This window comes from Heterodontus francisci, chromosome 2 (genome assembly GCF_036365525.1).
Source record: "Heterodontus francisci isolate sHetFra1 chromosome 2, sHetFra1.hap1, whole genome shotgun sequence".
Lineage (NCBI taxonomy): Eukaryota > Metazoa > Chordata > Chondrichthyes > Heterodontiformes > Heterodontidae > Heterodontus > Heterodontus francisci.
Window position 1 is genome coordinate 27,591,997 of NC_090372.1, and position 15,803 is coordinate 27,607,799.

Genomic DNA, 15,803 nt, shown 5'->3' on the forward strand with positions numbered 1-15,803 from the left:
GTAATATTCTAATTCTAATTCTAATGTCCTTTGGATTGTCCTAAAGGTGAGCCACAGTTGGTTTCTGGGTACTTTCTGATTGGTGGTAACAACATGCTGTTAGTCAGCAGGTTGCCTGGTTTACTGTTTTCCAGTGAATGGCATAGGACATGGCTTATTTGAAAAATGGTATTGACCTTAATTATTGCTGAAAATAGAGACATGTTGTTGAAGCTTTTTGTCTTGCACTCATCAGGACAATCCACAAGAATCACTATGTAAGGGAAAAGAATGACTTTGTACTGTATGAAAAGAATGCTGATTGGTAGGCAAATGAAATCAATCAGCACCGCCTTCTCATACAGTATAAAGTCGTAATTTTCCCTTACATTGGTGTTCTTGCGGATTGTCCTGATGAGTGTAAGATGAAAAGCTTCAACAGCATGTCTCTATTTTCAGCAATAGTCAAGTTCTGTATGACCAAATTACTATTTGTAAATCTTAATTATACTATATGATTTGCTAGTAATGTTTAAGAAATGTAAAAATTGTTCTTGCACCTCTTCTAGGGATTCATTAAGCTGCTTTGCCACAAAGAATGTTTCTAGACAGAATCCCATTTTTTGCTGTTGTGGTAACCCAAATAAATATTTGAATTAATATTTGCTCTCTTGAATGTATTCTTTATATCAAAATGTCATACTTAATACAAATTGATACGTAACTATCTGGTAGAATTGACTTAGGTAAACCAGAGTGATTTAGAATTCAAAATGTTTTCTAGTTAATGGGGAAAACTATCTAGTTCTGTGTGGATCTAGTTCTGGACTGGGGAAAACTGATCAACCACACTGCTAGCAGACTGTGGCTTTAGCTAAGTATAGTGGATTTCATATCTAAGTTTTTAAGCCAGAAAGGCAAAAATTAGTTGTTTTAGCTTCTAATGCTTCTATCTTGTTTCTTGTACTGCTTTTACTGATCCTAGGATCTGTTCAGATCAGTGTTTAAAATTGCTGTTTTCTTTCAGGTATTGAGACCTGGTGTCTTATGGTTTTTAAGAAATCTGAATGATCCAGATTTTAATCCCGTTCAGGAGATGATTCATCTGCCTATTTATAGGCATTTCAGGCGGTTTATACTGTCTGTGGTAAGTCCAATGTCAATGTGTGCCTCCTCTTGAAATTAAAACTGCTAATGAAGAAGAGAGAGGATTTAACCAGAAAATGCTCAAAAGGGAATGGTGTGTAGTGTGGGATTGAATGGGCAGAGGTACTGGACGAGAAGGAATGGGCAGCCTTGGGGTAAGGCAACATTTCAGATTGGGAACCTAGAATTTGGCAGTATTCAAGAGGAAGGGTATGGGTCGCATGGGTAGGGGTGAATTTTTCCAAATTATTTTATGTTTTTATTTTAGGAAGAATCTCATTTCATTGGTTGCTTTTGTGGCAGTTCATCATTGGTTACCTTTCAGTGAAGAAAGTGATTTTATTTCTTTTGAATAGTGGATTTTGGTTCAAATGCCCCTTTCACTGAAAATCAGTTCACATGCTCAACACAAAACTGTTGTATTAATAGGTTGGAAAAGGATGGAAACAATTTAAAGATAGATTTTTTTCTTTAAAAGTAAATTGGAGATTAAGTAATCAAACTCTGCAAACATTACTTTTTAATTTTTCGTATATAACTTGATTAAGGTTCTTGTCTCTTGCCTTTTTCTTTGCAGATTGTCTTTGGGTCTATTGTCCTCCTTATGCTTTGGTTACCAATTCGTATTATTAAGACTCTGCTGCCTGATTTTCTACCATACAATGTAATGCTTTACAGGTAATATCTGGTCTTGTACTCTTACAGACATTATAACTTGTCATCTGGTGGCACACCTCATTGATATAACAATGCCAGGAGTGAGTTGTGGGTTCCCATAAAGTCAGACTATTGGGAGAAACTTGAGCTTAAGACCCCTGCTCATATTTCCTAGCAACCATTTGAAGTTTGACGGAGGCCTAAGAAATGCTTCTTTGCCGCATCACTGCTGCCGCTCCCCACCACCTCGCCCAAAACCCAGGGAATGTATGTGCCATGACAGGGGACCTGTAGATGGGGAGAAAATTAAAACGACAATCTACATTTTAGGTAATAAGGTGTTTTGCCACAAAAGTGACATTTCTATTAATATATTCTGTAACTGAAAACTGAGTTATAATGTTTTGATGTTGAGAAAGAGCTGTTTGTCAATTCTTTACATGTCCAGGACTTATTAATTTTTGATTCTGTGGGTAGCTAGTATTGGTCTGTGAAAATTAGATTTCCAAGGTTTGGCAGTTTTCCTGGTTGAACTTTCAAATGTCTTAAGTTAAGAAATAGTTTTTTTTCCCCTGTTCAGAATACAAAAATTACATTTATGTAGCGTCTTTCATGACCTTGGGACATCTCAAAATGTTCTATAGACAATAAAGTACTTTTGAAGTATAGCCACTGTTGCAATGTAGGAAATGTGGCAGCCAATTTGTAGTCAGTAATGTCCCACAAACGGCAATGTAATAATCAGATAAGCTGTTTAATTGATGTTGGTTTAAGGGATAAAGATTGGCCAGGACACCAGTGAGAACTCCCCTGTTCCTCTTCACAGTGCCATGGAGCCTTTTGCATTCACCTAAGTGAGCACACCGGACCTCCGTTTAACATCTCGTATTCAATGACCTCTGGAGTAATTATACTTAAATAAATCATGGATTAAACCTAGCATAAAAGTGGGTTAGGTGATCTGCCCAGCTTCTGGCAGTACCACCCTGAGGTAGCCGCTTGGAGCTGTGCTAGATAAGGTTTTCCCTCCAGATTTCCTGCTTGCCTCTCTTTTTAAGGTGGTACTTGGCCTCTGCTTGCTACCTCTCTATTGAACTGTTTAGATCTATTAAATCTATGTGTGCATATCTTCCATAATGCAAGCTTATGAGTCACTGATACTGAATGCAGCACAAAGCACAGTTAATCTGTTTTTAAGCACTTTTTAAAGACTTATTAATTTCTTAAATCGCCTGTTTTTGCATACTCTCACCTATGTTAGATATTGATAGCAGTTACATTGGTACGCTATGAAATCTGTGTGCAATTTAATTATTTGCTTCCTTGTACACATTTCCATTTATGATGGGTTCCTGTTGCCCAGACATTGCAGTGTGCTTGCTTGCAGGCACTAGAAAAAGCAGAACCAAAATGCAGAACAGACTACAAAACCAAGTGAGAGTGGAAATTCCAGTCCCGTCCCACTGACCCATGTTCGGTTTCTGGCCTGTGCTGAGTTAGCTAACCTTAGCTAGACCAACTACAACTTGGGCCCGGGGGATGAAAATCATTGAGTGTGTCTCCTCCAGATTGTGCATTTGCCAGCAGATGGCATCCGTGGACATCTGAATACAGGATTGGACTCAATTGTATAATTGCTGTGGTTGGAACAGCCTACCAGCACTTGTTGCCTGGATTCACACATGAGGAATTGGCCAGTTGCAATGGATATTAGAGGCCTCCTGGTACGCTGGGAAAGATCCTACAGCATGAACCCCCGCTGCCCAAAAAGAAGGGAAAATTCCAAAAAAGAAAAAGCAGTTCCTGGATATGACCGGAAAGAATTGTATCCTTTTTTTTGTACTCCTATTTTCCTTTCCAATCCTGTTAAACAGATTGCATTAACAGGTTGGTATTTGCCATTCTGGTTTCTCTGTAGTGACGCCCCAGTCAGTGAGCTGTCTCTAGAACTACTTCTACTGCAGGTGGTATTGCCGGCCTTATTGGAGCAGGGACACACCCGGCAGTGGTTGAAGGGCCTGGTCCGAGCTTGGACTGTCACAGCTGGGTATTTGCTGTAAGTAATTCTTATTGATAATTAGCAATAGGTAAGAATTTGAACCTAGATAATATCTGTGTAAAAGATACATGGACGCACAAATTTAAGTGCATTAGAGCATACAGTGCCATAGTAGGAATTATTTACTACAATTTAGCAAGTTACTGTAAAGTTAGTACTACCTTATGACCAATTCTTTTTAAGATTGAAAACATTTACTCTTCAAGTGATAGTTTGTAAATCTGACATCTCCCTCATAGCGGACTGAATGATGTTTGTACTCACTCTATTGGAGAAATTAGGTTAAATCGATTTGATCTGCATACTCTGTGTAATGCCTGTATCTTTTTTTTAAAAAAAAATCATGACTGGATATTGCAAAAATCAGTGGCAAAGCAATAGCACTCACTGCTGACCTCACAGAAATTTGCCGACATTGATCTAGTAATCTCTGGCAAAGATTTCCTCTTTTCTAATGTCAATTAGAATCTGGCACCAAGGGGCTATCCTTGCATCCAGCAGCAGTGATGTCATCAAGTAGGGTAAGCAGCTAATCACATTGGAGTATTTTTGCAGACAGTAAACCAGGAATTAAAAACCACTGAGTTACCTTCACTTTTAATTTCAAATTTTACAAATAGCAAAATAAATGATTGGGGGATAAACATGGGATTATGGCAGAAGTTCATTATAAACAAACTTTAAAAAAAAAATTAAATGTGTGGAATTTATTCTAAAATTACTCTTTCAGGGCTTGAGACTGTTTAGCAGTAATTATGAACTTTGCCATTAAAAACCCAGTTATACCTCATTGAACAAGGTATAACTTTTCAAGGGTTTTTACAGTAAGACTAAGAGCATAAGAGTGGAAATTGTTGTCCTTTCATTGATTTCTAATTGATTGCATTCGTAAGGGGCTGTCAACAGTGAACCCTGTGCAGAAGCAATGTATCACTGACAGCAACTTCTGGACTTCCATATTTAACAGCACCTGCGCTGTCAGAAATTGCTGTCAATTTCAGAAGAGCAATGATGCCGAATGCTGACAGTTTTACTCTCATTAATACTTCAAAATCTGGGCCCATGTTTTTTTGATCTAGACTATCCAGGTGCAGAAGTCTGATCTTTTAAGTTTTTATTTTATTTATTTAGAGATACAGCACTGAAACAGGCCCTTCGGCCCACCGAGTCTGTGCCGACCAACAACCATCCATTTATACTAACCCTACAGTAATCCCATATTCCCTACCTACACTAGGGGCAATTTATAATGGCCAATTTACCTATCACCTGCAAGTCTTTGGCTGTGGGAGGAAACCAGAGCACCCGGTGAAAACCCACGCAGACACAGGGAGAACTTGCAAACTCCACACAGGCAGTACCCAGAACCGAACCCGGGTCCCTGGAGCTGTGAGGCTGCAGTGCTAACCACTGCGCCACTGTATCATTGATTGATGTGTTTTTAAATCATTTCAGCAGAATGAATGCTACTGTTACATGAAATGCTGTGGAAACCAGTCCGCTGCAAAACAAGTTACATAAAACTTGTTATTTCTCATCTCGTTTAATGTCTTGAATGCATTTGCTTCACGCTGACAGGGACCTTCATTCGTATTTGCTCGGAGATCAGGAGGAAAATGAGAACAATGCCAACCAGCAGGCAAACAATAACCAGCAGGCTCGTAATAACAATGCCATTCCTGTAGTCGGGGAAGGACTTCATGCAGCTCACCAGGCCATTTTGCAACAGGGTGGGCCTGTTGGCTTTCAACCTTATCGGAAACCTTTACAGTTTCCTCTTAGGGTAGGTAACTTATTAAATTGTAAATGCTGTTTATTTTTTTAACACCAGAAGCATGAGGGAAAGTTTCATGTGTGCATTGAGCGTTGCAAAATCATAGGTATCTTTCAGGCCATAATTCCCCTTTTCGTTTTTAAAATAAAAGACAGATGGGTGGTGCTGCTCAAAGCCCACCTTACCTACTTGTGAGGTTACTGGAGTAGCACTTCATTCAGGGAAATTCTATATAGTATATATAGTGTCTGTCCAAAATCTGCCTCTTGCAATTTTAAAGAATAATACTATAATGAGACTGAATACCAGTAATTTTATTTGTAATTAGCATTCTAGGAGCATTCATAAGATGATTTCCTCTGTGTTAAGTATAATCAAGTCATAAATCCATTTGTAAAGAATTGCCATTTGTTGTAAATTGTAAGCCCAATGGGGGGAATCTTAGATTTTAGATCTAAACCTTAGATTTTAAAACCTGCATAACTATATGTAGAATGAGTAGGAAATGATTTGGAGTACAGAAATGCTGGGAGTAGAGTTTATGCTGGTAATACAGTGCAATCTGGGCTGAATTGGCCAGACCAGTGCAAGAGAGCAGAGACTTTGAAATGCAAGTGCAGTACACTCAAAACCACTTGCATTCATGTTTTCTCGCCATCTTTTATGTCCATTGAAGATTCAGTTTGTAGGACTAAGCCCGCCCACAAAACTGACACTGTCTCTCCCCCACCCGCCCCAGGTCAATGTCGTGCAATTCCACTAGTATGGATGGCTCTAATTTTCTTAAGTGCACCAACGCTAGGAGGCATGTTTTTAAATACTTAATTTTCTAAGAAACTGACTAGCGTATAGCAATGAAAGTGGTAAATGGTTCAGTATAGTTTTGTAAGTTATTTCCAGTGATTTTAAACCAAGTTTCTCACTGGTGGAGGACTGGAGAGTTTTTTTTAATTTTTTGTGATTAAACCCATTTTCAGCTGTATTAATAAAACTGAACAAGGGTACCACTCTTAAATACAACAATGAATAGTTTTCAGTGGAAAGAAGAAATGATTATGCTGGTTCATGGAAGATTTTGTGTTTTTGATTTATTCAAATATTTATCAGAAACTCTAACTGTATCGAACTGGCATGCTTTCCCAGTTTGTGGTCAAAGCAGAAACTCTACCCCAGTAAATAAATTATAATTATATTTTGTGTTGTAAGCTTTCACTGGAAACTGAACCTGTCCTCCACAATTAAAGTTGCAATGGTACCTATACTTAACAAACTATTGTGATCAGAATTGTTTTGAAACCAGCTGTGCATCAAAGTACTTTGATGTGAGCATGTTCTTTGACTTGGAATTAAATGCTTAGGTTTGTTTCAGTATGTAATTCAGTGACTCAAAGTTGTTCTTTATTTCAATTAGATCCTGCTGTTGGTAATCTTCATGTGTGTGACATTGTTGATTGCCAGTCTCATCTGTCTCACATTACCAGGTACATGAAGATCTAATGGCACTTTTTATGACTCCTCTTACAAGCATAATTAAATTTTATTATGTAAATCTCTTTTTTTTGTCTCCCTGGTGCCAGGGTCAAGGATGTCACAGAGCAGCTGCAGGGCATTCTTCTGGGGGAGGGTGAACCGTCAGAGGTCGTCGTCCACATTGGTACCAATTACATAGGTAAAAGAGGGATGAGGTCCTGAAAGCAGAGTTTAAGTTAGGAAAGAAATTAAAAAGCAGGACCTCAAAAGCAGTAATCTCAAGATTACTCCCAGTGCCATGTGCTAGTGAGCATTGGAATAGGAGGATTAAGCGATCTAATACGTGGCTACATAATTAGTGCAGGAGGAAGGGCATCAGATTTCTGAGGCTTTGGGGTAGGTGGGACCTGTACAAGGTGGACCTTAGCAGGACCAGGACTAATATTCTCACAGGGAGATTTGCAGGTGCTATTGGGGAGGGTTTCAACTAAATTGTCAGAGGGTTGGGAACCTAAGAGGGAGCTCAGATTGGAGGGAAGCAAAACTGGTAACAGGAATTAGCAAAGTAGTAAGCGAAATTGGAAGGCAGACTAGACGAAGGCAAGCATCAAATAGGGTCGGAATGAGGAATAATGTTAAGACAAAGTTAAGGGCAGTCTATCTGAAGGCATGCAGCTTTCACAAGGTAGATGATTTGAAGGCACAAATAGAGGTAAATGGACATCATTTAATTGCCGTTATGGAGACGTGGTTACAGGGTGACCAGGCCTGGGAACTGAATATTAAGGAATATTCGTCATTTAGGAGGGATAGACAGGGGGGGGAAAAGGAGGTGGGGTAGTGCTGTTAATAAGGGACAAGATCAGTACATTAGAGGGAGAGACTCTTAGTAAAGGCCTGCTCAGGTCAGGAAATTAAAAACCCGACCAGAACCACATCGGAGCCGAGCCAGAGTCCCTCCACTTTTTCCCACGCCCAACCCGATCTGGCCCTACCCGACCCGACCACCGGAATGGTTGCCTACCTTGATTCCATAGTGCACTCACTCACTGTACTGCTTTTGGATGGACAGATTAAGGAAGTTGCAGCGTGAGCGTGATGACCTCATTTAGACGCTCACTGCGCAGACTCAGAGTCTGCCTCCTTAACGTCCCAGACTTCAGCTCAGTTAAGTTTTTTAACTTTTACACTCCAATCCAGCAGAGCAAAATGCAAGACTTCCTGTGTGTGTCCGGCCCAGACCCGGCCCAATCAGACCCGAGCCTGAAAGCTGGACCCGGAGGAGTGACTCAACCCAAACTCAACACGTCATTGGGTTCGAGTCGGGTAGCAGGCCTTTAGCTCTTTGATCAAAGCAGCAAGATGTGGAATCATTTTGGGTGGAGCTTAGAAACAACAAGGGGCAGCAAACATTGATGGGAATTATTTTATAGGCTTTCAAACTGTAGTAGTATTGTTGGACACAGTAAAAATCAGGGAATTAGAGCTCCATGTAGCATGGACGATGCAGTAATAATGAGTGACTTCAATTTACATATACTATGGTAAACCTAATTAGCACTAATGCTGTGGAGGATGAATTCCTGGAGTGTATACAAGATGGGTTTCTGGAGCAGTATGTTGAAGAACCAACTAGGGATTGGGCTATTTTAGATTTTGTATTTATGTAATGAGAAAGGGCTAATAACCTTGCTGTAAAGGAGCCATTAGGAAATAGCGACCATAATCTGATAGAATTCTGCATTAAGTTTGAAACAGGTATAGGAACTAGAGTCTTAAATCTGAATAAAGGAAACTGTGATGGTATGAGGGGCATGTTGGCTATGGTAGATTGGGAAAATACATTAAAAGATTTGACGGTAGGCAATAGCTAGTATTTAAGGAAGTATTACGTGGTTTACAACAAATATACATTCCTCTAAGACACAAAAACCTAACAGGAAAGGTGAATCAACTGTGGCTAACAAAAGAAGTTAAAGATTGCATTCGATCAAAGGAAATGGGTTATATGGTCACCAGATAAAGTGGTAAACCCAAGGATTGGGAACAGTTTAAAGTCCAAAAAGGAGGACCCAGAATCTGAAAGAAAGGGAAAAGAGATTATGAATGCAAACTAGCTAGTGATATAAAGGCGGACTGTAAAAGCTGCTTTAGGTATGTGAAAGGAAACGATCAGCAAGTGCGAATGTGGGTCCATTGTAGGCAGAGACAGGAGAGTTTGTGGTGGAGAATGAGGAAATGGCAGAAAGACTAAACAATTACTTTGTGTCTGTCTTCACGGCGGAAGACACAGAAATACTAGAGAAGCAAGGGACTTAAAAAGTAAGAACTGAAAGTAATTATCAATGAAGAGGTAGTACTCGAAAAATTAATTTGATTGAAAGTTGATAAATCCCAGACCAGATGAGCTACATCCCAGCATATTGAAGGAGGTGGCTATAGAAATAGTGGTTGCAATTGTGATCTTTCAAAATTCTATAGATTCTGGAAGGGTTCCTGCAAACTGGAAAGTACAAATGTAACCCCACTATTTAAGAAGGGAGCGAGAGAGAAAACTGAGAACTACAGACATGTTAGTTTGACGTCAGTAGTAGGGAAAATGTTAGAATCGATTTATAAAGGATGAGATAACTGGACACTTGGAAAATAATATGATTGGGCAGAGTCAGCATGGATTTGTGAAAGGGAAATCATGTTTGGCAAACTTGGAGTTTTTTTTTGAGTATGTTACTTGTAGCATAGATAAAGGTGAACCAGTGGGTGTGGTGTATTTGGATTTTCAGAAGGCTTTTGATAAAGTCCCACACGAGGTTAGTAAACAAAATTAAGAGCACATGGGATGGGAGTAATATACTGCAATGGATTGAGAATTGGTTAACAGACAGAAAGCAGACAGTAGGAATAAATGGGTCATTCTCAGGATGGCAGGCTGCTACTAGTAGGGTACTGCAAGGATCAGTGCTTGGGCTGCAACTGTTTACAATCTATATAAATGATTTGGATATGGGGACCAATTGTAATCTTTCCAAATTTGCTTATGACACAAAACTAGAAGGGAATGTAAGTTGCGAGGAGGATGCAAGGAGGCTTCAAGGGGATTTGGACAGGCTACGTGAATGGGCAAGAACATTGATGGAATATACTGTGAATAGAACATTGAGGGAATATACTGTGAATAAGTGTGACGTGATCCACTTTGGTTGAAAAAGCAAAAACACAGAGTATTTCTTAAATGGTGAGAGTTTGGGAAGTGTTGATGTCCCAAGAGACCTGGGTGCCCTTGTTCCTGAGTCACTAAAAGCTAGTGTGCAGGTGCAGCAAGCAATTAAGGCAAATGGTATATTTGCCTTCATTGCAAGGGGATTAGTGTACAGGAGTAAAGATGTATTGCTCCGATTGTATAAAACCTTGGTGAGACCACACCTAGAGTATTGTGTACAGTTTTGGTTTCCTTACCTAAGGAAGGATACACTTGCCATAAAGGGAGTGCAACGGAGGTTCACCAGACTATTCCCTGGGATGGCGGGATTATCTTCTGAGGAGAGATGTGGAATTGGACCTGTATTCTCTAGAGTTTTGAAGAATGAGAGGTGATCTCATTGAAATTTACAAAATTCTTACAGGTGTGACAGGGTGGATGTGGATTGGATAATTCTTCTGGCTGGTGAGTCTAGAACAAGGGGACACAGTCTCAGAATAAGGGGCAGGCCATTTAAGACTGAGATGAGGAATTTCTTTACTGAGAGGGTGGTGAATCTGTGGATTCTCTACCCCAGAGGACTGTGGAAGCTCAATCATTGAGCAGGTTCAAGACAGAAATCGATAGATTTCTGGATACTAATGACAGCAAGGGATATGGGGGTTGGTGCGGAAAAATGGCATAGAGGCTTGCTGGCCCGAATGACCTACTTCTGCTATTTCCTATGATTTTCTGAATATGAATTCTTTCTTGGTAATCTTGTATGTGTTAAGGGTAGTAGGGGTCAGGGAGTAATGAACAACCATCATATAGAAATAGTTATATATCTTTAATCGTCTCTTGTTATTATAGTGCGTGTTTCAAGTTCTAGATAAGCGCCTGAGTGGATACTAAGTGCTGTAGTTCAAGAATATGTGTCGTTACAGTTAAAAAGCAACATTGGATGCATTAGAAAAAGAATAGAGAAGAGCAGCAAGAATGGGCACAGGTGTACAAGGTGTATGAAGAAAGATTAGAGAAATTTAAGCTGTACAGTTTGGAGAGTAGATAGTTGAGAACAGACCTGGAGCATTAAGATTGTATAGATCAGATGAATCAAAGATATTAATTCAAGGTAAATTGCGCAACACTGACCAGTAGAAATTTAAAGTAACTTAAAGTAATTGAGTTTAGTTTTGCACAATATTTTTGCATATTTAAAATTATCTCCCAGGCGAAGTGGAATGCAAAACCTTAAAAGCATTCAAAATGTGGGTACTAGGCTGGATGAATTGAGCTATCAAAAGGCCCCAGATGAATCCCTCAGCGTTTAGGTTAATATAGGCTTTTGAAATAAATATATCTTTATCTTCAGATGGCACTGGAGTGTGGATTTCTGTCTTGATATGAGTTAATTTGACCATGCATTTGAGTTGCATTTTTCAATCAAGTAGTTAGACCCTCCTGACGCACATGGTATTTTGTGTCCAGTTTCAGCAGGTCGTTGGCTTATGTCATTTTGGACTGGGAGTGCCAAAATCCATGAACTATATACAGCCGCCTGTGGATTGTATATCTGCTGGTTGACTATCCGAGCAATTACAGTGCTAGCGGCATGGATGCCACAGGGACGAGATGTTATTTTTCAGAAACTGAAGGAATGGTCCCTCATGGTGAGTCACTTCAGCTGCTGAATTTAAAGTTTGTTTTTTTTGCTTTTTGGGTACATGTCCAGGTGATGCATATAGTACAGTAGATACATAAATATTGCTGTAATTGAAGTGTCAATGGCATGTAGCTTGAAAGTAATTTGTTAAATTGACTATTTCTGAAAAGTAACAATTTTAAAACAAGTTCACAAAATTGCCATAATTTACATAATTAATCTGTGTTGTCAGGGCATTTTATGTCATCCTTTGAATTTTTACACCCATGTTTCTTTTAAGTCCCAGGTGAAATCTATCTTATTGATGACATATTTCAGTGGTGTAAGCACAGATGTGGGGGGGGGGGGGGGGGGGGGTTGCTGGTGTGGGTGCTTAAAGATTGAACATATGTTCTATTTTATTAAAGTGGCTACAAGAGCAGATCAGAGGCTGAGAATTCTGTGGCGAGTTGCTCACCTGACTTCCCAAAGCCTGTCCAAGGCATAAGTTGGGAGTGTGATGGAATACTCTCCACTTGCCTGGTTGAGTGCAGCTCCAACAGCACTCTAGAAGCTAGACACCATCCAAGACAAAGCTGCCTGCTTGATCTCCACCCATCCACCACCTTAAACATTCATTCCCTCCTCCACTGACGCAGTGGCAGCAGTGTGTACCATCTACAATATGCACTGCAGCAACTTGCCAAGGCTCCTCCAACAGGCATCTCCCTAACCTGCGACCTCTACTGGCTAGAAGAGCAAGGGTAGCAGATGCATGGGCACACCACGACCTCCAAGTTCCCCTCCAAGTCATAGACCGTCCTGACTTTGAAATATATCTTTGTTCCTTCGCTGTCACTAGGTCAATATCTTGGAACTTTCTTCCCAACAGTACTGTGGGTATACTTACGCCACATGGACTGCAGCAGTTCAAGAAAGTGGCTCACCACCCCTTCTCCAGGGCAATTGTGGATGGGCAATAAATGCTGACCTTGCCAGCAACATCCGCATGCCATGAATGAATTAAAAAAAATAATAAAACGACTGAGTTTCTGTTGATCATAGTGTAGGCCAACTGTAGTGATGCCTTTCCTGAAAAGCAAACCTCAATTAGAATTTAGAATTGCCTCACTTTCCAGACATCGTGTCATTTCTGCTTAGTTTGAACTGCCTTGTATTGTACAATTGTATATACTGTAGCATGCTTTAAAAGATGAGAAAATGAATATCCTGTACAATGCACAGAGTAGAGAAAATTCCTGTGGTGGAGAATGTCTTTATTTTTTGGAACGAGTATTGAATTTTGTCAATGTCCTTTCCTGTGAACTCAGTTTTGGTTGCATGGTACAAAGCAATAGTGCAAAAAGTGATACCAAAGAATGAATAAAAGTTATATAATATTCAAAACTGTATAAATAATGTCTGGTCTGCAAGTAGATTGTTTTGCGCTGGCAGTAGAAGTGAGACACCTTTAGAGTGTCCCAATATGTAATTTTGGGGTTGTCAGGGCAGCGATTTGCAATTCTTCGAGCAATTACATGCACACATGCTGAAGATGGTAAGACAATCTGATATGCCTTTTATTGTGTTAAAAAGTGCTGCAGTGTTCAACTCATGATTTATCTCATAAACTGAATAATGCATCGCATTGTATAATCAGCTGTAAGAAGGGATCTTCAGGCAGTAGAGTTGATTCAATATTTATTTTCCAAGCAGTTAAACAATTGCTTCAGCCAACCACCTCTTCAGCCAGCGAAAGACTTGCCCTATTAGTGTTCAGTTTTACTCCTGAATGGTTTTTGTTGTAGGGAAGCTGGGAAAGCACCATTTATTACCCATCCTTAGTTCCCATGAAAGGAAGTAGATTTTCTGGAACTGCTGCAGTACTTGTAGCAACAATGTTTTGGTAGTGATTTCCAGAGTGTTGACCCTTTGTCAGTTAAGACATTGATATGTCCAGGTTGGCATGGTAAGTACTTTGGAGGCGAACTTGGAGGTGATGCTGATCTTGGTTTATATTAAAGGGAAAAGAAAGGTTTAATTCATCTGTTAAAGATCTAACTTCTCAATCTTGTATTTTAAACTAATAGTCTTCATCAAAAAGTGTCTAACAGACTTATTTTGGGATGGAGGGACAGAAAAATTGAGTTTTCACAATGGCATCTCATGCAATTGAAAATACGTTGGTTTATCACATTGTGTTTGCAAGCAAGCAAAAAATTGACTACTTATGAATCTGACACACCTACTGATCTATTGATTTAAAAAAAAATATATATTTATAGCTGATAATTTGAGAAGAACGTAACTAAATACACATGAATGGTTTTGCTTTCTTTTCTCCACAGATAGTAAAAACATTGGTAGTGGCCTTGCTGCTGGCTGGAATGGTTCCTCTTCTTTTAGGACTTTTGTTTGAACTAGTTATTGTAGCTCCCTTAAGGGTACCTCTGGATCAGACACCACTCTTTTACCCATGGCAGGTATGTTACTAGCCTTCAATATGTTTTTTGACAGGTTGTCTGCAGAATAGCTCGCACATAGCACCAAATACATTTCAGAGGAACAATGGAAGTAAATCAAATTGTCAGCCTTAAACTGACCTTTTTCTCTTTAGACATGTAAGATCTTAAAACTAGGATGGAAACTTTTAGAACCTTGTTTCCATAACTTACGAGCATACGAATTAGGGGCAGGAGTAGGCCACTCGCCCCCTCGAGCCTGCTCTGCCATTCAATAAGATCATGGCTGATCTGATTGTAACCTCGACTCCACATTTCTGCCTATCCCTGATAACCTTTCACCCCCTTGTATTTACCTCTGCCTTAAAAATATTTAGGCTCTGCTTCCACTGCCTTTTGAGGAAGAGTGTTCCAAAGACTCGAGACTCTCAGAGAAAAAAATTCTCCTCATCTGTCTTAAATGGGCGAGCCTTTATTTTCAAATAGTGGCCCCTAGTTCTAGATTCTCCCACAAGGGGAACCATTCTTTCCACATCCATCCTGTCAAGACCCTTCAGGATCTTGTATGTTTCAGTGAAGTCTCTTCTTACTCTTCTAAACTCCAACAAATACAAGCCTAGCATGTCCAACCGTTCCTCATAGGACAACCCGATCATTCTGGGTATTAGTCTAGTACATCTTCTCTGACCTTACAAAGCATTTACATCCTTCCTTACATAAGGAGACCAGTACTGTACACAGTACTCCAGATGTGGTCTCACCAATGCTCTGTATAACTAACACATAACCTCTCTACTTTTGTGTTCAATTCCCCTCGCAATAAACAATAACATTCTATTAGCTTTCCTAATTACATGCTGAACTTACTAACCTTTTGTGATTCATGCACTCGGGCACCCTGATCCCTCTGCATCTCAGAGCTCTCTAATCTTTCGCCATTTAGATAATATGCTTTTTTATTCTTACTGCCAAAATGGACAATTTCACATTTTCCCACATTGTACTCCATTTTCCAGATCTTTTCCCATTCACTTAACCTATCTATATCCCTTTGTAGCTTCCATACGTCCTCTTCACAAGTTACTTTCCTACCTATCTTTGTGTCATCAGCAAATTTAGCAACCCTACCTTCGGTCCCTCAATCTAAGTCATTTATATAAATTAAAAAAAGTTGAGGCCCCAGCACTGATCACTGTGGCATACCACTTGTTGCATCTTGCCAACCAGAAAATTACCCATTTATGCCTACTCTGTTTCCTGTTAACTAGCCAATCTTCTATCGTGCCAATATGTTATCCCCTATACCATGAGCTTTCATTTTCCGCAATAGCCTTTGATGTGGCACCTTAGCGAATGCCTTCTGGAAATCTAAGTACAGTACATTCGCTGGTTCCCCAATATCCACAACACATGTTACTACTTCAAAGAACTCC

The 15,803-nt window shown here is 39.7% G+C and overlaps 1 protein-coding gene across 2 annotated transcripts in view; it reads left to right on the forward strand.

The window, feature by feature from the left end:
• marchf6 (membrane-associated ring finger (C3HC4) 6) overlaps window positions 1-15,803 on the forward strand; it is a 97,968-nt gene that overhangs the window by 73,044 nt on the left and 9,121 nt on the right. For both annotated transcript variants that reach the window (XM_068056208.1, XM_068056217.1), the window contains exons 16-22: window positions 1,007-1,126; window positions 1,703-1,803; window positions 3,701-3,838; window positions 5,420-5,624; window positions 7,027-7,096; window positions 11,755-11,936; window positions 14,257-14,391. In XM_068056208.1, coding sequence (XP_067912309.1) covers window positions 1,007-1,126; window positions 1,703-1,803; window positions 3,701-3,838; window positions 5,420-5,624; window positions 7,027-7,096; window positions 11,755-11,936; window positions 14,257-14,391 — 951 coding nt within the window. The remainder of the gene's footprint in view (window positions 1-1,006; window positions 1,127-1,702; window positions 1,804-3,700; window positions 3,839-5,419; window positions 5,625-7,026; window positions 7,097-11,754; window positions 11,937-14,256; window positions 14,392-15,803) is intronic.